Here is a 22,148-nt window from a genome sequence, read left to right as displayed (position 1 = left end):
CTTCCTCCCTCTTTCTCTCTTGCTCCTTTCTCTCTCTCTCTCTCTCTCCTCCCCGTGCCCCTGTCTCTCTTCTTCCTAATCTCTTCTTATAAGGACACCAAATTGGACTATGGCCAACCCTAATGGGCTCGTTTTAATTTAATTACCTCTTTGAAGGCCCTATTTCTAAATACGGTCACATTCTGAGGTACCAAGGGTTAGAGCTTCAACATGTGAATTTGGGGAGACACAGTTCAGCCCATGACAACAGCCCTCCACGTAGCTCCTCTGAACAGATGGCCTCGTCTCTCCAGAGATCAGATCTGGGCTCTGGTAGAAGCCCTCTCTTCTTCCCTGGAGGGCTTCTCTCTTCCCAACAGTCCTGGACAAAGAGGGGCAGGGCCTTTGTGGCTCAGCCAGTCACAGGCGTCCCATATCCCATCTGGTCTCCCCCACCAAAGGATTTGGCTCCCCACGCTCTTCCCTCTAGTGTCTTTGGGCTCTCTCTCTCCACTGTGCCCTAGCCGTTGCCTTCCACCTTGTCATCTTCTTGTTTCCTTGCTTCTCTTTGTCCTTTCACCTCCAGGATCCTTGACTATTTTACTCCCCACTGTTTGCTCAATAATCTCCTCTGGGGTGACTTTGGACCATGCTGTCCCATGGAACCTGGCCTCTCCAGCATCACCATCTCTCACTCCATGCTGGGCACACCTGGTGCTCTTCCCAGCATCTGTCCTCTACCCTTGCTTGTGGCGACACTCCTCCTGCTCTCAGGGTCCTTCCACAGCCCTCTCCTGTGTCTCGGCTTCTTTACTGTGGACACACCTGGGATCAAACCCTGGCCTCCACCCCTCTTTCATTGCATTCTCTTTCCCCAAAGAATTGACCCATCTTCAAGGTTTCCATTCTAATGGCTTCTTTAATTCTGGAATCTTTCACTTCCAGTCTCCACAAACCTCCTTCTGGAATTCTGATCCTGGACTTCTAACCTACAAACAGATTCAAGCTGAAATATTAATCTTGTACTCCTAATTCTATATTCCTTCAATATGACTTTCCACGCGTATCTATGCAAGAAATCTCAAAGTAATCTGTGTACCTCCTTCTTGTTTAGCCCCTTAAATTATTTTAACTTTCCTCTGCCTCTCATTTGCATCTTCTTTTCTGCATGGATCTTGATCAGTGCCTTCCAAGGTATGGCAATAGCCTCCTAATTGGATCTGTCCCACAAGAGCTGGAAAGACCTGTCAGGGACCTCTAGCCCCGCCTGACTGCTGTTTGAGTGAGGACTCGCTGTTCAATCAGGACAAAGCCTTAGCTCGTGAGCTTAGCATTTGAGGCCAGCACTGTCTAACAGAACCCTCTGTGATGAAAGAAATGTCCTATGTCAACACAATGTGATAGCTACTAACCACCTATGGCTATTGAGAACCTGAAATGTGACTAGTGCAACCAAGGAACCAAATTTTTAATTTTCTTTCTTTTTTTTCTGAGATAAGGTCTCTCTCTGTCACCCAGGCTGGAGTGCAGTGGCAAAATCATAGCTACTGTAACCTTGAACTCTTGGGCTCAAGCAATCCCTCCCAAGTAACTGAGACTACAGACAGGCACCACCATACCTGGCTATTTTTATTATTTTTTACAGAGACAGGGTCTTGCCGTGTTGCCCAGGTTAGTCTCGAACTCCTGGCCTCAAGTGATCTTGCCACCTCTGCCTCCCAAAGCGCTGGGATTACAGGCTGAGCCACTATGCCTCACCTTAATTTTCTTTAATTTAGAGTGCCCACTATCCTCATACCACTGCTGTCCAATATCAGCCCTGTGCTCTGCCAGCCTCCACCAAACATCACCCTGATTCTCACCTCTGAGCCACTATCTATTCCCGACCTGTGGGTTCTCCCCTTTCTCCAGTTCAGACCTTCCCTAGCCTTCAGGTCCATCTTACATCCTATCTTTTAGCCTTCTAACTAACCATCTCCTCCACCAACAGTGTTCTTTTTCCATTCAAACAGCCACATCACGTTGACTGAATAACACTTCTTTTTTTATAACTTTCTATTTAACTTTTATCTTGAAATAATTTGAGACTCACAGAAAAAATTGTAAAAATAGCATGAAAAATTATTGTATATACCCTTCATCTAGCTTCCTCAAAGGTTAACATTTTACCATGTTTGCTTTTTTTTTTTTTTTTTTTTTTTGAGATGGAGTCTCGCTCTGTCACCCAGGCTGGAGTGCGGTGGCACGATCTCAGCTCATTGCAGCCTCTGCCTCCTGGGTCCATGCAATTCTTCTGCCTCAGCCGCCTGAGTAGCTGGGATTACAGGCGCACATCACCACACCTGGCTAATTTTTGTATTTTTCATAGAGATGGGGTTTTGCCATGTTGGTCAGGCTGGTCTCAAACTTCTGACTTCTGGTGATCCACCCGCCTCAGCCTCCCAAAGTGCTGGGATTACAGGTGTGAGCCAATGCACCTGGCCTTGCTTTTTCATATATTCTTTCTCTCCCTCTCTTTTTCCATTTCTCTCTTCCTTCTACTTCTCCACACATATATACATGTATATATACACACATATATATATGTATATACCATGAACAGTTTGAAAGTTGCACACAGGATACCCTCTACACCTAAATACTTCAGTGTGTATTTCCTAAAAACAAGAACAATCTCTTATAAAGCCACAGTTTGATGATCAAAACATGAAATTAACACTAATCCAATACTATCCTCTAATTTATTGACCTTATTCAGATGTTGCCAGTTATCCTATAAATGTCCTTTATGGCAAAAGAAAAAAAAAAAAAGCCTTTCCTCTTTCCTGTGGACCACGTCTTGACATTTAAGACCTTGAGGCCTGATTTCTTACATTGTTTGGTTTCCTCCTCAGTACCCAGGTTAGTCATGTGTACTGACTAGCATTTGCCTGGCACACAGTAGGCCCTGAGTAACTTTTTGGAGATGGACGGATGGATCAATGATGACAATGAGCCAGAGGGAAGCTGGTGGAAGCCCTCACCCTGGGCTTAACCACACAGCTGGCAGCCATCAGCTCGGTGATCTCAGTGTGCCCCTGCCAGGGATCGCTGCCTCACGCAGTCCTCCTGGGGCATTCACTGGGCAGCCGCACGTGTCCTGTCGTGGAAATGCACAAGTTCCACAAGTTACTAATTTGCCTGTGGTCACAGGGCAACCCATATCCAAGCCAACGACACCGCTTCCCCTTCATCTGCAGAGGTGAAGCTATCTGGATGAATAATTGTTAATATTAGCCCACTCATTCATTCAACAAATTGTTATTGTGTGCCAGGCCCATTGATATACAGCAGTGAACCAAAAAAGTCCCTGGCCTCAAAAAGCTCACAGTTTAGGAGGAGGAGAAGGGCAGACAGTAAATAAATAAGTGAAGATATAGTTTTTCACATGGTGATAAGTGCTACGGGGTGGGAGGACCATAAAGCGAGATGAGAAGGATGAGGGGTGCTGGGGGCAGGGCTGCCGTTTGTATGGGGTGGTTAGGGAAGATCTCACTGGTGAAGTGGCTTTTCCTCATTTTTTATGTTAAGGTATAATTTCCCTGCAGTGAACTTCACCCTCTTTAGTGCACAGTTCCATGAGTCTTGATAAATTAATGTCATCATGGACTCCCAGCATGGTCAAGATCTGGTTCTGTCACCACAGAACATTTCCCTGTGCCCCTTTGCAGCCCACCCCTCCCCCACCCTACCTCTGGCAACCATTCATTAATCTGTTCTCCATTCCTATAGTTCTGCCTTTTCTAGAATGTCGTATAAATGGAACCATACAATATGTGACCTTTTGAATTTGGCTTCTCTGAGCAGAAGAAAAAGAGAAATCATTGAGATTCATCCATGTTCTGTGTATCAGTAGTTTCTTCCTTTTTATTGGTGGCATCAAAGTGCCACAGTTCATCCATTTGGATACCTTCTAGTTTTTGGCAATTATGAATAAGGCCACTGCAAATATTCGCATACAGGTATTTGTGTGCCTGTAGGTTTTCGTTTCATTTGGATAGATAGGTTAGATGGCTTTTGAGCAGACCTGGAAGGAATTTGAAACAAGCCGTGAAGACAGCTCAAGATGTTTTCGCACGTGCACTATATTGTGATTTAGCCAAGTGAATAGGTTTGTGCTGCATGACTGTTCTGTTTGAGTCATTTTTCTCATTTGAGTTATTTGGAGGAAGTAGGAGTAAGAAGGGAGGAGACCATTTATTCATTCATCCATTCATCCATCCAACAAACTTTAAAAAAATGAAAGCCACCAGTCAACAGTCTGTGACCCAAAGGAAGCTTGCGACCCTTGGATCCACACCAAAGGCTAATTTTAGTTGGTTTATCTGACATGACATAATTTCCTTTCTGAGTTTCCTGAAAGTTAGGGTGAGAGAGTGGTTAATGAGTGTGGCATTATCATCTTCGAAAAGGGCTATGGGAGCACAAGCATTTTGGAGAGTTTTTAATCTCATTGGAGGCTCCAGGGACCCTTTCATAGGTCCCTGAGAACTGATATTCTTTTTTGTCTGTGAGGTTGTCTGTGTGAAAGGGCAAGGTGATCTCTCAAAAGACATATTCATTTACTTTCTTTTTTCTTTTTTTTTTTTTTTGAGACAGAGTCTCACTCTGTCACCCAGGCTGGAGTGAAGTGGTGCAATCTCTGCTCACTGCAGCCTCCACCTCCCAGGTTCAAGCGATTCTCCTGCCTCAGCTTCCTGGGTAGCTGAGATTACAGGTGCACACCACCATGCTCAGCTAATTTTTTTGTATTTTTAGTAGAGATGGGGTTTCACCACTCTGGCCAGGCCTCAAACTCCTGACCTCTAGTGGTCCACCTGCCTCGGCCTCCCAAAGTGCTGAGATTACAGGTGTGAGCCACCGTGCTCAGCCTGAAAAGACATGTTCAAATAAGAGTCCTCCCTGGATGAGGGGCCAGTGGACAAGACTGCATCTTCCTAGGATCAGGAGCTTTGTGAAAAAAACAGAACTACAGAAAATAACTTGTGGACTTTTTTGTTTCAGGTGATGCGACTGTGAAAAAGAAACCTGCCCCCAAGACACCTCCGAAGGCAGGTAATTGGCCACGGCACTATCTGGGGTCAAAGAAGTCATCTACCATGGGGGTTTTGCCTTTACCTTGCTAGACTGACACCTGGGTATGTGATCCCAGGAGACACCCCACTGCAACCCCACCCCCACCCTCAGTTCCAGCTCTGCATTTTTCAGGCTGAGTTTGCTCATGGAGAGCCTCTGCACAGCCTGGCTCCTGGTCCCCTTCCACAGCTTTGTCTTTCCATCTGCCTCCCATGTTGACGGCATCATACAGGACTAGCAGCTCTCCTGCCTGCCCCTTCTACGAATTCTGCCCTGCTGTCCATCCTCTGCTCTACCCTTGTGTACATGACCCTCTCGGGGCTATTTTTGTGCCCGGCTCTGTGTGTCCTTGTTATATGGAGCCCTAGTCTGTTTTCCATTGGATGACACTTGAGGACTTGAATCAAGCCTGCCAGCCAGGGTGACCTGGAGTTTAGAAGGCAAGGTGCTGCTTAATTCATAAGTGAGTTAGGACCTCAATTCAAAAAATTAGGGTAAGACACAAATTCCAGTACAACCCATAAATGGAGAATGATGCCATGTAAGTAGTGTGGGTCACTTCTGAGGGAATCAGAATGAAGAGGTGAACAAACCTAGCAGGTCCATGAACTTGGATGTCCTGCCGCAGGATCACTGCCCCTCAGTCTTACCCTGAAGGTTCCGGAAGCCAAGAGAGAAGCCAACAGACCACTGCGGACAATGGCGTCGAATGTGATCAGAATGCCTGAGACCCTTCTGCCTCGCTCACTTTCTCCCTGTCCTCCCTCAGCAATGCCCCCTCAGATCATCCAGTTCCCTGAGGACCAGAAGGTACGCGCAGGAGAGTCAGTGGAGCTGTTTGGCAAAGTGACAGGCACTCAACCCATCACCTGTACCTGGATGAAGTTCCGAAAGCAGGTCAGTGACGGTATGGGGTGGGCACTGGGGGTGCTGGGAATAATCCGTACAGCCTTTGGGCCGAAAGGGATGAGAAATGCCGTGCTGGAGATGGCCTCACTCTTCATAGCTTTAGAAATGGGAGAGGCCACTCCCCTACCCATCGCTCACCTGCCAAACCTGAGTTCTGGTTAACCTTTGCTTCTGAATCTACCAATAATCCCCGCCTGTGTAGACAATTTGTGTAATAGAGAGAAGTGTGAGGGGAAAAGTAGAAACCATCCATGTCCCTCATCTGGTTTGATAGCACAGTCTAGAATCCTATTCAGAGTCAGGAAAGTCGAGCCTGTGACCCAAGATGACCCTTAGACTCCATGAGCTTGCTGTGATTCTGTGCCAGCCCACTGATTCCTGTCTGTTATTACCACTTAAACTTGCCACATGCTGAAGGGACAAAAGCAAATGTGAGTATTTGGATAGAAGAATTGTATGATAAATAGAATTGTGTCTGACTGACCCAGAAATCTAGCTACAATTTATCATAATGGTTCCTATGGAAAAATGTTTGAATTTCCAGACAACCAGCATTGAAAGGACTTGGGGAGCCCAGCAGCTCCACCAATCCACGGTGGTAGTGTGTGCCTGTATGCATGATCAGCAGAGACCCTGGAATGATGGGTTGGCACAGGAGTGGGAAGTTGTGAAGATTTATTCTGAGCCCTCTGTTACTCTGTTTTAAAATCACTCAAATTCTCCTAGCCCCAGAGATGAACACTTAGTACTAACAGGGAGGAAAGTAGGGTTGGCCTCAAAAGATGGAAATGAGAAGTTTGCCTTTAGCATCCCAGAGCATGTTTGCCCTGAGCGACATCTGGACTACTGTTGTCTGAAATAAGATGGAATCTCATCACTTTTCAGAGACATTTAGCCAAGTCCCAGCTCTGTCCTTCAGAACTTTCTGCCCTGATGAAAGTGTTATCTCTGTGCTATCCAATATGGCAGCCACCAGCCATATATATGGGGCTATTGAGCACTTGAAATGTGGCTAGTGCAACTGAGGAACTGAATATTTAATTTTAATTAATTAAAAATTGTTATAGCAGCTTTGTTAAGATATAATTCATATGCCATAAAATTCACCCTCTTGAAATGTACACTTCAGTGGTTTTCAGTAGATTCACAAGGTTGTGCAAGCATCACCATTATCTAATTCTAGAATACTTTCATCATCCCAGTAAGAAACCCCAGACCCATTAGCAGACATTCCTCTCCTTCCCCCAGGCCCTGACAACCACTCATCTACTCTCAGTATTTATGGATTTGCATATTCTGGACATTTCATATCAATGGAATCGTACAGTATGTCATTCTCTCTGTGTAGCTTTCTCTTTTTTTGACTTAGCATACTCTTTTCAGGGCTCATTCTTATCGTAGCATGAATCAGTACTTCATTCCTTTCAATGAATTAATAATAAATATTCCATTGTCAGGATAGACCATATTTTGTTTATTTGTTCATCAGTTGATGGACATCTGGGTTGTTTCCACTTAACTAATTAAAATTTAAATAGCCACATGTGACTAGTGGCTACAGCATTGGACAGCACAGAAGAGGCTAGAACCCACTGGAGTGGACCTTGTGAATGACTTTGCTGAGATGTGTTCTCCTATCATCCCATTCCAGAGAGGTAGAGGGAGACCAGGATATTTCTGGGAGCAGTGAGTGAGTGCTCAGCTAGTTCATCCATCCTGCCCCTGCTCCACACCCTCCCTGCCCACCCCAGACCTGGCACCCTTAGGGAAGCTGGACTCTGGATGTAGGAGAGAAGGGGCCTCAGGGGGAAGGGCAGAGTCCAGACCAGACTGAGCCCCCCCACAGCTTGTCCAGCTGCATCCTTCAGGAAGTAGGGAATGGGGAGGAGCCCCCTTCCTTTCCTAGCCCAGGGGCCCAAGGCTCCAGCACCTGCTCCATCCTCCGCCCCTAGATCCAGGAAAGCGAGCACATGAAGTTGGAGAACAGCGAGAATGGCAGCAAGCTCACCATCCTGGCCGCGCGCCAGGAGCACTGCGGCTGCTACACACTGCTGGTGGAGAACAAGCTGGGCAGCAGGCAGGCCCAGGTCAACCTCACTGTCGTGGGTGAGTCTGGTGGCTGGGTGGCATGGAGCTTGGGGCAAGGGGAAGGCAGGGAGCCCCCAGGCAAGATACGTGGGCCTCAGGACTTCATCACCCATTATCTCTCACCACTCGTGTGCCTGATTTATAAGGCACCACAGAAAGAAGATCACGGCAACCCACAGACTCCCTGCTAGACCCTGCTGACCTCCAGGCTCAGCAGAGGGGCCAAGGCTGGGCAGAAATCCTTTTCCCTGTCTCTATCAACACCTCTCTGTGATAGCTGTTCCTGGAGTTCCCCGCCCTCAGGCCTTGGCATCTAGCTTATTTGAGAAATAAGAGACATGAGGCATAAACTTGGTCAACTTCTTGGCCCCTACACCACAGGTGTCTGTATCTGTCCCCATCCTGACTCCACCCTCCAGACTCTGGGGATGGCCCACCTTGGTCCCACCAAAGGCTGCTTCCTTCTCCTGTGCTCTGGACCCCAGGTCCTTGGGGGCTCCACCATCCCTACTTCTCTCTTCAACCTCTTCCTCTCTCCTGGCTCCTCCCAGCAGCCCATAAGTGTCGCCATCTTAGCCAGATGCACAGGCATTAATAACTCCTGCAATGTTCTCTCTCACTCTAGCCACCCTACCTTCTCTCTCTGACAGGGGTGAGTCTCTACTGCACTTCCGCTTCTTCACCCCCCAGCACCCTCCAGCTTCCTATGGCCTCACCCCCACGCCCCATTAGTCTGCAGGGACTGTTCTTCTGAGGTCACCATGACCTCCCAATCCTGACTCCACTCGCTTTTCCTTACCTTCATACCAGGATTTCCTTCATCCCAGGATTGAGTGGGGTCTGTCTCTGGACTGATTCTCAAGTTCACTTTTCCTCTCCTCCCTTACCACTGTCTTCGTGCCCTGGTCAGCTCTCTCCTGGAGCATCAAGAGAGTTTTCTAACCAGTCTCCCACTGTTGTCATGGTCTGCTCCAGTTGTTCCCTGTGTGGCAGGTGCTTGGGACAGCAGAAGAATGAGCAGGCAGAGGAGCAGACAGAGAGAGAGAGAGTAGACTCTATGTGTCATGCATTTGTAGGCCTTCATATGTTGTGCACGTGAAAGCCTTTGACCTGGCATTTATTGATATGTGCACGAGACCCGAGCGGGTTTTCCATTTGTCCTTGGCTTTCAAGCTTATAGGGTACATTTGTGAAAATTAGAAAAAGGGGCCTTGCTGGGCAGAGTGAAAAGGGTACAGCACCCCCAGCCTCACCCCAGAACTCATGACCTGGCCTTGGGGTGGACAGGTTGGCCCAGATGCCCCCACTAGACCCCTTTTATGCAGTGCACAAAACTCTCAGCTGTGTGTGCTGATCCCAACCTTAACTTCCTGCAAACTAGCCTTTCCTGTGTGTTCCTGGTGCACACACACGTGGGCACACAGAACAAAAGGATCTGTTGGTAACAGGGCTTGTGTGGCTACAGTGGTTAGAAGTCTTCCACTGGAATCTCTCTTATGGAAGTATCTAGATATGAAATTAGAAGTTGTAGACATTGACTCTTAAGGTCTCTTGTAGCTCTGACATTCTATGATTTCCCAACTCTATTCTCTGACATTCTGATTCCTCGACTCTATTCTCTGACATTCTATGGTTCCTCACCTCTCTTCTCTGGTGGTCTGTGATTCCTTGACTTTGTTCTCTGACATTCTGTGATTCCCTGACTTAGTTCTCAAGCAGTTTTTCTCCCCTATCTTCATCTCGTATCCTCACCTTAGGACTAGGATGGACAGGACTGATGTTTCCAGCCTTATGCAGGAGAAACTGAGGCCTAATCTGAACAAAGTAACATAGTGCATCAGGGGCTAAGTGGGAACTAGCTCTAAACTTTCAAACACTTGTCCTCCAGTGCCACTCATGGGAGTGTGAAGTAGGTACAGAATGTCCCAAAAGGTAAAGGAACACTCTGGCTGCAAAACTCATCTTGAGGGGGGACATGCAAGCCTTTTGGGGAGCTGTCCACATGCCAGAGAGTTGTTGATGTCTGTGCCTCCATTTTTCTCATGCTGAGCCTTAGGAAGCCCTGTAGCACTCCCCTTCAGCCCCTAAGCAGCTGGGGAAGAAGAAGTCCTTGTCCAACCAGGTGAATAAGGAAGACATGAGGATAAAGGTCAAAGTAATACAGAGCTGGGAAGACAAATGAGGTGGCCAGTGAGCTATGCCCATGCCGGCTACCAGAACAGAGCACAGGTTCCACACCCTGGCCTGACTCCCCAGAGAGGAAGTACTGCAAAGCCCCCTGGAAGATTGTCCCTGGACACAGGGGACCCGGGAGAGGGAATTCACAGAGGACTGAGCTCCAGCATCCACTCCCCACCCCCAGCTGTCCATATTTCTGTTTACCTTCTCTCTTGCTCTGTTCCTCTCCCTGGCCTTGTTTCTTCACCCTGTGTTCTGTTTCAGCCATTTCTCAGTGTCCATCACCCTGTCCCGTGTCCCCTCTTTTCCCTTTGTCTTCCTTCCTCTGACCCCGTTCTTTTGTTTCTTTTGGTTAGAAGTTTCAGATCGGGGAAGACTGGTGTACAAAGGGGTCAGGGAATGGGTTTTTCATTTCTAAAGGAGAAGAACAACCCTTTTCTCACTCTGTCTCTTTTTGGTGACTCCAGGTGTTTATTTGAATAATTTCCTCCCAAGGAGTCAGGAACCTGTGGAGGCTTGGTGCTAGTGATCCACTTTACTGGTACATTTAGATCTGTTCTGAAGCACTGATTTGGCCCTGTACTCCCGTCCTATCAGCAAGCATCAGTTTAAACTTTTCTTTGATGTTCTCTCTCATCTGCTCCTCCTTAAGCAACTTTGGGGTCAGCTTCTTTGAACTGCTTTTCTACAGAAAAGCTCTCCCTCCCCCCAGCCCCCACGATGCCCAGCTCCTGCACAGTGCCATGCACTCCCCTCCTCCGATCACCACTGCGCGGGCTGCAGTTCTGGCCTTTTATGGTTTAGTTTCTTATTCTCTGCGGCCAGTGCTGACAGGGCCATTGGCGTGGCTGTCTGCCAGCTGGCAGGAGCAGCATGTTAAATGCCGTCCTGGGAGGGGAATGGAATGGAGGAGAACCGAGGCTTTCTGTCTGCCTCCCCCTCAAAGAACTAAGAATAGAATTGCTCAATAAAATAGGACTCACATTGATGGATACAGCAAAGCCACATTCATTCAGAGCCTGTACACTTAGAATTAGTTCAAAGTAAACCTGGATGAAGCTCAGATTTACCTGTGCATCTCCAGGGACATCTCTGTATTCTCTGATCAGGGTTTATTAAGCAGACGTAAAATGTACATGAGGTAAAACAGGAATCACTTGGTCTGCTCCGGACAGTTTTCGTGCATTTACAGACCAGCTAAATAAGGCCAGTTTAATACAACTCCTCCTTGTTAGCAGCAAACTTCTCTTATTGTATATTCTTTAAAGGGCCACTTTCTTTTCAGATCCTCTCTGGCTCCTATTTTTCAAACAATAATAAAAACTAGCCTTTCCCTCTGTTAGCTTAAATGAGTGATATTTAGCTATTTTGGAGACTTATTATTGTTATATTTTAAAAGGCAGCCCAGGAATTTGCAATGCTCAGAGCCTCTTCCTGCACATGCGCCCCTGGTCTTGGCCTGTGGGGAATGAGGGAGGGGACAGTGAGCAGCACACCCAGATGGATTCCTTAAGGTCACTCACCCAGCACGAGAAAAGCAGGTCTGTTTTCATATCTTTAAAGGAGAAAAACAAAGTAGAGAGAACCCCAAATACCCAATAATCCCCAAATACTAACTGAGTTTGGAGCTTGCATGATTTCCCATCTTAATGCTCAGCTCAGGCTTAAGCAAGATGCCTTCTTGAGCTCATTCTGCCTGATAGCCTGGAAAGTCTTGAGCCCTGGAGCGAGGGTCCAGAGGCTTTTTGGAATCTCCTTTTGGCTCTGCCACTGACTACTGGGTTTTCTTGATAAGCAAAATGCCTTAGCTGCTGAGGACCCATTTCCCAAGGGCTAGGATTATCCAGGTAGATGACATTTGGGGGCCCTTCCAGCAGCTGCTGAAGTCCCAGGGAAGGGACATCCAGGTGGGGCTAGGCATAGCCACTGGTCGTCTTCAAATAAGCGAGGACCAAGAGACCTCAAGAGCAGTTACTCTAGTGGGAAGCTGTAGGACAGGATCCTCCATTTTCCTGGGAATTAGAACATTTGCTGAGGAGAAAATCCTGGAGCTGGTGCCATTGGAGACTCTTGTCTTAGACTGAGCTGAGTTTCCTATTCTGTTAGTCAAGCCTCCAGGGAGCCCTGGGAGAATTCAGAGGAAATGTGGAGTCTCCTTTGCCCAGAGATGCCCAGGGTCTCCCTCCCAGTCTGAGTGTGTCGCCGTGGAGGACAGGCTCACAGGAACTCCCTGTTCTAAGGACGTCTGTTCTTTTCTGAGGGTTTTCATCCCTTTACTAGTTCAGCCACTGCATGGGGCTCATAGCTTAGAAAGAACAGAAAGCATTAGGTGCAGCCCACAGCTCTAAAGGCAGGTGGAGGGGTGGGAGGCCTCCAATCTCCTAGGACTTCTGACTTGGGTCTTTTCTGAATTCCTTAATTTGGTAGAAAATTCCTTAAAAATGTTGGAGTTTTACTTGGAATTAAATTTTGCATCTTCTCTTGTGTGACAAGTCTTACGTATCACATATGTCATGCGTAGGTTCTCATTTTCAGCCAAGAGACATCTGTACCAGGGTAGGGTACAAATGGCACCTCTTCTGCAACACCCATTTCTCAGTTTTCTTTTCTTGACCAAAGCAGAAGGAAGATCAGTTAGCAGAGTGCATTCATTTATAAGCCCACACAACTCCAACTGTGGCCAATCACATGGTCTCCAGGCAGCCTTCTCTGGGAGGAGTAGTGGGTCTGTCTTCCATCCCTCTTCAGGTTTTTTTACTTCCTTAGCTGGGTCTTGAGAGGACTTGAACCACTTGTCTTTAAGAGAGTTTAGAGTAATAAACATCTTAGCCAAAACCAGAAATGTTTCAAAAAAGGCCAATATATCTCTCAGAACAAACAGTTTTTCTAAGAGAACATATTAAACAGCCAGTGAAAGTGGTTCCATCACAGGAGGCCTCTGGCATGACTGCCAGCACTGGGAAGTGGCTCTGTCACAATCCCAGAATCATTCCCAGGGCTTTGGTTATTGGGGTAGACAGTTTCTGGGCAGTGCATTCTGGGCTGGAATGTGGATCAGCAGGGCTGGGAGAGGGGACAAGAATGAATATGAGTATGAGTATATATACTCATATACACATGTATATACATGCAGATTTTTCTTCTCCATATACACAGGGTCATTTGCAGCCATTGCCTTTGGCCTTCCTGCCTTGCTGGAGGTGGGAGAGTAGCGGTCAAGTACTTTATCTATGTTTGCTTACTTGATGCTTGCAAAAACCCTAAGAGGTAGGAACATATTAGCACCATTCTCTGAATGAGAAAGCCAGGCAAACAAACCAGTTTCAAATTTGCTGGGGTTGACATAGCTTAAAAGCATGGTTTCAATTGCTAGTTTGTGAGGCTTCATGAAATCAAACAGCATTGGGGGAGATGTAGGGTTAATGAACACAGATATCTGTAACTAACCAACCATCTGCAAAAACTAAATCTGAAAAATAGGAGAGTTTTGCTCAGATAAGCAACTAATAAAATCAGCAAAACTCAAGAGCCTCATTAAAGTATTGGCTACCATGATTTGACTTGAAGTTGGCAGTACTGCTAGTTCTGAGGCCAGGTCATCTGAATGAGAAGGCAGCCAGCCAAAAGGGCCACTTCTTATTTGTGTCCTCAGCTCATTTTCTGTCCATTAGTCAGGGATGGCTGTGATTTGCTATTGTGGTTTGCTTTTGAAATTATTTATATCTCAACAGCCCTCTGAGAATAAAAGAGGTAGGGTAGGAGTAATTTTTAAGTATATAAAGTTAGAAATAAACTCCTACAATAATCTTGATAGTAATGACTAGTCAAGCCAGCCACTCTTCTAAGAATTTCTTACAACCACCTGTGATACAAGTGCTGTTGTTATTCACATTTTACAGATGAGGAAACTGAGGCTCAGGGCAATTAACAGCTACTGTGTGGGGACAGATCTGTGTTCAAACTTGAATCTATCTGACTTCAGAGCACAAACACTGCGCTATACCGCCCCTTGGTGGGGCAGGCATTTCTCAAGACCCAGAGAAAGTGGAGGCAGACCCCTAGTTATGTCACAGGTCATTGGCCAAGGGCCTGAAGGACAGACACACACACTCATGCTGAACTCTCTCTCTCAAAACATGTTTTCGATGGGAAATAGTCCACGCCTTCTGGGCAGCTTCCTAGATCTGTTTACTCTGACAAATATGTTTATGACTTGGGCAAAGTACAGGAAATCGTGACTTGCATGTAGACTGGAAAACTAGCAAAAAAAAGCGAGGGGGCCTTTTTTGGAGCAAATAGTTATACATGGGGCTTTCCGTACAGGTGGGTTTGTACATAGCTCTAACTGTGATGTGCGGATGAGGGAAAGAGACACAGGACCAGGGACTTTGGATTGGGTTCTGGAGGCTGCCTTCCCCCCATGACACAGGTAATTCAAAAACTTCCTTTGCCTGCAATTCTGGAAAGTGTGGGTGATGTTGTGCTTCTCTATCCCCAGATAAGCCAGACCCCCCAGCTGGCACACCTTGTGCCTCTGACATTCGGAGCTCCTCACTGACCCTGTCCTGGTACGGCTCCTCATATGATGGGGGCAGTGCTGTACAGTCCTACAGCATCGAGATCTGGGACTCAGCCAACAAGACGTGGAAGGAACTAGCCACATGCCGCAGCACCTCTTTCAACGTCCAGGACCTGCTGCCTGACCACGAATATAAGTTCCGTGTACGTGCAATCAACGTGTATGGAACCAGTGAGCCAAGCCAGGAGTCTGAACTCACAACGGTAGGAGAGAAACCTGAAGGTAGGCTGCCATCACTTCATCAGTGGCTTGAAATAAATGTGCGTGACTGACCTTGTGTATGTAAAGACTGTACTGAAAGGGGTGAAAAGGAACTGAGGAAACATTAATGATGACTGGCAGGGTCTTTTGGGGTCTTGGTTTCCAAGACAGTGATGTTGAGCCATTCTTCAAAAAAAGTATTAATACTTAGGACATTTCAAAAAACATTGAACCAGCAATTTTGGCATGCTGCCACCAGGGGGTGATGGTATGTTACTCAGGAGCATAGGAGTTCAAGCGGCCTCATGTTCCTCTTCCACCCTCCACCCCTTCTCTCCTCCTCTTGTATCCATATTTGAGTGTCTACTTGGTGTCAGATTCTTGGAACACAAAGATAAGACATGGAGCTTAAAATCTAGAGGAAGAGAGGTGTGTATGGCTAACTATAATGAGAAGGGATGCATGCTATTATAGCTGGGTAAAAAAAGAACCAAGGGGACATAACAAAATGCATGGAGCATTTTTCCATGGAGACCAAGGAAGGCTTTCTGGAGAAGGTGACACTTAGTCTGAGTCTTGGAAAAAGGGATAGGATTCTAAAAGGCAGGGAAGATAAGGAAAGGCACTCTACAAGAGGAAACAGCATGAGCAAAGATTACAAAGCCATGGCAGTGTGTGGCATTTTCAGATGCTCGTGTGTGGCCAAGGCATATGTTGTGTGAGACAGAACAGGAGGAAGTAAGACTAAAAGGGCATTTTAGGTAAAGTTGTGAAGTTCATCAAAGATTCTCAGGCAGGGGATCGAGACGATTAGATCTGGTTTTCAGAGAACTAGGGAAAAAGCAGGGATTTGCTATTCACAGTGCAGTTGTGGACCAGCAGCCTTGGCATCCTGGGAGCTTCTTAGCAAGCAGACTCTCCCAGGCCCTTCTGGGTCTTGACTGAAAATGATCCACTCCTTGGGGATTCAGATGCACACGAACATTTGAGAAGCACTGGAGTGGCGGGTGGGTCAGAGGAGATGAGACTGCAGTCAGCCATACCAGATGGGCCTCTGGGATGACAGTCCAGGGGAGGGATGGAAAGGGCATGAACTTCAAGCCTCAGGAGGTAGAATTGACCATACTTGATGACTTTTTGCATAGTGAGTTGAGGAAGAGAACTGGAAGATTCTAAGATGACTTACAGTTCCTGGCTGGGGTAACAACAAAAATTCAAGAGCCAGCTAGAGGTTTATTGTTATAATTCACCATGGCTAACATGTATTGAGCACTTACTCTAAGCTTACGATGTGTTAATCACTTTATATGCATCATTTCATCCAATCCCAATAGCCCAATGAAGGAGATACTGTTATTACCCTCATTTTACAGATAGGAGAAATGAGATTTAGAGGGGAGAAGCTACTTGCCCAAAGTCACAGAGCTTGTAATTGGTGAACTGATGCTTGAACTCAGAGCTGTCTGGCCTGAAGCTTGTGCTCCTTTGGTTAGACTGAGGGAAGAGGTCAGGCTGTCTTCCAGGTTCCTGACTTGAGTAACTTGGAGGTTACATAACAGTCTGGGAGGAGAGGGGAGCTGCGGTTTCAGCCCTGCTGAGTTGAGGCATCTAAGGGCTAGCCGAGGGAAGGTATCCTAAGACTGTTGGGTCTAGAGCCCAGGAGAAAGGTTTAAGCTAGTGTGGCAGGCTTGGAAGTCTTCACTATTTAATTAATAATTGAAACCATGGGCATTGATAAGGTTACAGAGAGTGTGGTAGAGAAAGTCAATACCAACACCATAAGGAAGGAACTTGCAGTACCAGGAGAAAGGACTGAGAGGGGAGAGAACCAAGAGGAGGCTGGAGTCTCAAAGAAACAGGGGAGGGAGAAGGTGCAAAGAGGGCTTCATAAACTGCATCCAATGCTAAATAAAAATGAAGGAGATGAGGACTCAGAGGGTCTTTGGATTTAGTCCTTTGGTTGGTAGTGATCTTTGTGATCAAAGTCTGTAGAGTTTCCACTGAGTGAAAAGATGGTTGCCCTGGTTAAGGAATAAATGGAAGAAAGAGAGGCCAGAAGCATGGAATATTATTTCAAGAAGTTTTATGTGAAGAACAGGAAAAGGACATTGTAAATTTAGGATAAGAGGCCGGGCGTGGTGGCTCACACCTGTAATCCCAGCACTTTGGGAGGCTGAAGCGGGTGGATCGCCTGAGCTCAGGAGTTCAAGAGTAGCCTGGGCAACATGGCAAAACCCCATCTCTACTAAAAGTACAAAAAATTAGCTGGGCATGGTGGCATGCGCCTGTGGTCCCAGCTACTCAGGAGGTTGAGGCAGGAGGGTCACTTGAACCCAGGAGGCAGAGGTTGTAGTGAGCCGAGATTGCGCCACTGAACTCCAGCCTGGGTGACACAGTGAGACTCCGTCTCAAAAAAAAAATAAAGAATTAAAGAATATAGGATAAGAAAAAGTTGGGGGTTAGGAGAAGGTGGAGGGACATCAAGGGAAGAGAGCTCTTGGAGACAGGAGAATGTAGGGTTGTGAGGCAGATGGTAGAAGACTCAAGTATCAAAGGAGACTGAGCTCCACATGCAGAGTGTCACTTGAAAACCAAAACTGATCAGTAGGTGAGAATGTATTTGACTTCTTCTAATTACAAGGAGTTAGAAATCAAGTGAGGCAAATAGTGAACCTGAGCAAAGCTCAGAAAGCGAGAAAGCGAGCAGGCCTGGCATCACCAGGGAGCTAGAGCCATCGTGAGTATGGAAACTGTCATCTGATTCAATGACCCTGCTTAGTTTTGAAAAAAAATTGAAAATTAGGTACAAAATAGGTATTAAAATTTTACTTTCAATTAAACAAGGGCTCCAGAAAGAAAGAAAGTTAGGGTACCAATGGAAAACATACCAACTTTACAATTTTATGCTAGCAGCTGTGTGTCGGGCGGCCTTTACCCGTTGAGCCATGTCAATATGCGTAGAGCAGGTCTCCTTGAGAGCTATGGTGCGAGTCACGGAGGCGTGATGCCTGCTTCTGGGACAGCTTTCGCAGGGATCCCAACCACTAGCCACTCCCAAATGTTTGTCAGGGGACACTGAGTAACAAAACTGCCATCACTGTCTTCTTACACACACACACGCACACACACACAACATCCCTCTGAAATGAGCAGAGTGGGGGCTGCATAGAGTGTGGGTCCCAGGGGGGGCAATCAAGTTCCAGTCTGTGGTGTTAGGATGTTACTTGGAAAAGTGACAGGAAAAGGAATAAGATTGCAGTGTGAAGATGTTCATTGGCTGGAAAGGAAATCATCCAGGTCCGTGCTATGGTGTAAAGAGGGAGAGACTGGAGAATCCCCGACTAACCCCAGGCAGCAGGACCAGAGGCCACGGGAGCTGCAAGGTGTGGCCCCCAGGGGTCTAGGACAGCTGCTCCCAGGGCTATGTGGAGACTCTGCCAGGAGGAAGAGCTGGGACTGCCTGTCTGGGGCAAGTGGCCTCTCCCTTGTTCCCTGCCATCAGCCCGCTGAACCCTCTCCGGGCCTTCAGACTCCCCTCCCCTGCTGCCACCCCTCCCAGCTGGGAATAGACAAAGGGCAATGTTGAAATCACTTGAAATCCAGAGGAGGAGTCCAGTCCACCAAGGGCTTCCAGACAGGAAGCTACTCCCCAGCTGAGGCTGGCTGGATTACCAAGGGGGAGGAGGAAGAGGGCAGAATAGTTGGCAAGTGTTAGGCCTCAGGGCAGAAGACTCTGGTTGAGGGGATTCCAGGCAAAAGTCCTCCACAGTCTGCTCAGATGCTTGTTATAAAGCTTCATAGGCCATCCCTCTGCTGAAGAGAGAAATGGCTCTCAGGGAAGTGGCGTGTGTGTTCATGCACGTGTGTGTGTGTGTTGGCAGAGAGGTGGGATCAAGTGACAGGTCACTGTAGGTCATTTCTGTGGAGCAGTTGGGGTGGGATCATATTAAAAAGGCAGTGCTGATTAACCCACACTCCATGAAGCCCAGCTAATGTTGGCTCTGACCTTCACCACTACCACCACAGCCACTGCCACTCCTGCCTCTCGCTCTTCTGCTTCATTCTCATGCCTCATTTGCATCCCTGTTGGTACCCTAGCCCTCATCCCACATCCATTCACCATGTGTTCTGTGCCCCTCCTGTGTTCTAGGCACTGCCATGGGCACTGGGGATACACTGGGGGACAAAGCATGGGTTCCCCATGGAGCTCCAGTGGCTTCTCTGTGCCAGAGCCACTCCTAAGACTAGGGTCCCTGAACTGACAATGCACTCCCAAACCCAAGTGCACAGAGCTGGAACCTTACCACAGCCCCGCTCCCTCCCAGCCCAGCCAGGTCTTGAACTGTACTCCTCAAATCCTGCTGTCACTCAAATCCACTCCATCCCTGCTCCTTACCCTAATTTGTTCTAGTCTGTATAATTGTTAACAAAACAGCTACTGTGACTGAGGCTTCTTGCAGAACTGGAGCCTCCTTGCAACCCCCAGGACAGTTCGAGATATAAAGCCTGTACCGCTCCCACCCCAGGCTGCAGCTACGCCCTGGCCTCAGAGGCCGTCTCCGGGGCGGAGGTGCCCTCTAGTGTTCTCTGGGTGTGTAACAGTCCTTGGCTGCAGGAAGGGACAATTCTCTGTCCAGGGGACTGACTGGACTTGTGCCATGTGAGGGTCCTGAGCACTCAGCTGATCCTCTCCCAAACACTCCAGGGTAACGAGACTCTCATCTGTTTGCAGAAATATCTCAGAACCATCTTCCAAATAGCCTTCCACTTAGCTCATGGATCTCATAGCTCATTCTGAACAGATTTTTTTTTTTTAAGTTCAGTGGAAGACCCTTCCCTAGTGGAAAGATGGAAACCAGTTCACCTTTCTCAACAACCCTTTATGCACCAAGAGCTCTGCTAATTGAACTGTGGTCTTTCCTCTACTTCTCTCTCACTCCTCCGCTTGTGGTCAAATAGAAGAGAGGCAGGACAAGAAGGGAAAAGCAGAAGGGGATGTAGCAGCCTGGAATCTTTCTCTTTTTTAAAGAGATTGGGTCTCACTCTGTTGCAGAGGCTGGATTTGAACTCCTAGACTCAAGCATTCCTCCCGCCTCAGCCTCCCGAATAGCTGGGACTACAGGCACTTGCCACTGCTCCCTGCTTAGTCTGGACTCTTGATCCGAGTTTCCTGCAGCATAAAGGAACACAGTGCACTAGAAAGAGGGGCTGGAATTCCTTGAGAATGATCTAGGTCCTTCCCCCAGAGCATTAGCAGGAGAATCAGATCTGCCACAGACCTCTGGGGTGAGAGGCGAAGGTGAGGCGTGGATGTGGGCTCATGAGTGAGGCCAGAGGCTGGCCCTGTGGCTGTCTACCTGGACTCACAGTGACAGGCAGGGGCCAGCTCTAGGACTGGATGCCCCCTTCAAGGCACGCAGGGAAAGCCTCCTGCTGCCGGGCCATTGGCAAGACTGCTCCTCCTGACACGAGGCCAGGAAGGCTGCCCTCTCCTTTCCCTCTCACTCTGCTGCTTGGAATACACTGGTCTCCATGCCATGCCGGGAAAATGTGGCACAGGAACAAGAAATAAAGGACGACTCAACTGGTGAACCACTATATCAGGCAGCAGCACCACAGGTCAAGACAGGGGCCTCCCTGACAGTAAATAGGATGATTCTGTGTCGAAGACCTAGTCCAGTGACTGGTCCACCTGGTGTCCCATCACTCATTGACTCCAATATTTTTGCTTCTCTTAAAACCCTGTTTATAATATCATCACTGAACTAACCTAAATGTCTATTGAACATACTTATTATTCTAGTGGTACTTCTCGTGTGAGTTCCATATCCCTCCAGCCTTCCTCCTACGTGAGGTAGAACACTAAATGGTTCCCCCATTTAGGTGCAGTAGTCATGAGTTGATGAAAAGTCTGAAACCCTCATCTCACCCTTGGCGATTGTGTGATTCTCTTTAAAGTCATGTCCATTTTAGACTTCTTTCCCAACCTCAGAGGCCTCACCTTTTCTGATTAAGACGTAGCCCTTCCCTTCAGTGGTCTTGCTTGCCACCTCCAGCTCCATCGTGGCTTTTGGACTGCCGACAGCCAGAGCTCCAGGGCAGGCACCCAGGGCGCTCTCAACAGCTACCCAGTACTCACCCCTGTTTGGGGCCCATGCACACTTTGCCCTGTGACAGCATCTGACAGCCCAAGCAGTAGATTGAGGAGCTGCTCTGTCTTGGGTTTTAACTATGTACTTTAGGGCTCACCACCCTAAAAGGTAGAATGATCAGATTCTCCTGAACACTAACTCCATTCCTGGCTTCTAGTTGCATTGCTCTCAGGTCATCCTTTCCACCTGTGAATTGGACAATGCCACTCTTAACTCTCCAACATGTGGATTTAGGAATATTGACCAGTTAGGCCCACATCCCGACAGTAACCGTGAAACCCACCTCTGATGCTTCAGCTAGACTATCTGTCCCTGTCTATCTCATCCTTTTTTATTTTTCCATGGCAGCTTCCTTTCTGTGATAAAATATACTTTCCAATCCCATTCATGTTTAGTTTTAGTCTTTTTTTAAAAAAAACTAAGCTTTGTCAGCAGCATTTTAAGAACTCTAAACACACTCACACTCACACTCACACCGGTACACCCACACTCACACGCCCACCCTCTCTCACACACACACACACACATACACACACACTCACACTTTAAAAATCCTTTTCCTCCCTCTATGCTTTCTCTCCTGTCTTTGTTTTGCTTCCTTGGGAAACCTCCCATTGATTGTCCAGCTGTCAGCCAGGACGCAGCCCAGACGATGGCTGAGGAACACACAGCACACGACGAAGCGTGGCATCCAGAGCTAGCCAGGGCCAGAGACATCAGGTGCAACCCTTCCTCTTACAGACGGGGAAATCAAGGCCCAGGAAGGGAAAGGCAATCAGCCAAGGTCAGGAAGCCAGAGTGGCTCGATTGTCAACAAACAAACCTGTATCGAGGCAAAGGAAGGCCCAGAGCTCTGAAGTGGGTGTGCTGTGCTGGATGCCCCCCTGTTCCGGGGAACCCCTCCTGTTCCCTGGACCCTGTTCACTCCTGACACGGCCATGGGAGCA

At 47.6% G+C, this 22,148-nt stretch overlaps 1 protein-coding gene across 8 annotated transcripts in view; it reads left to right on the top strand.

The window, feature by feature from the left end:
- MYLK (myosin light chain kinase) overlaps nt 1–22,148 on the top strand; it is a 278,820-nt gene that overhangs the window by 218,866 nt on the left and 37,806 nt on the right. For all 8 annotated transcript variants that reach the window (XM_063704112.1, XM_063704114.1, XM_055383826.2 and 5 more), the window contains 4 exons: nt 5,023–5,073; nt 5,864–5,991; nt 7,956–8,109; nt 14,768–15,070. In XM_063704112.1, coding sequence (XP_063560182.1) covers nt 5,023–5,073; nt 5,864–5,991; nt 7,956–8,109; nt 14,768–15,070 — 636 coding nt within the window. The remainder of the gene's footprint in view (nt 1–5,022; nt 5,074–5,863; nt 5,992–7,955; nt 8,110–14,767; nt 15,071–22,148) is intronic.

This window comes from Gorilla gorilla, chromosome 2, assembly GCF_029281585.2.
Source record: "Gorilla gorilla gorilla isolate KB3781 chromosome 2, NHGRI_mGorGor1-v2.1_pri, whole genome shotgun sequence".
Taxonomy (NCBI): domain Eukaryota; kingdom Metazoa; phylum Chordata; class Mammalia; order Primates; family Hominidae; genus Gorilla; species Gorilla gorilla.
The sequence above is the reverse complement of the archived record's forward strand: the minus strand, read 5'-3'. Positions and strand labels throughout refer to the sequence as shown.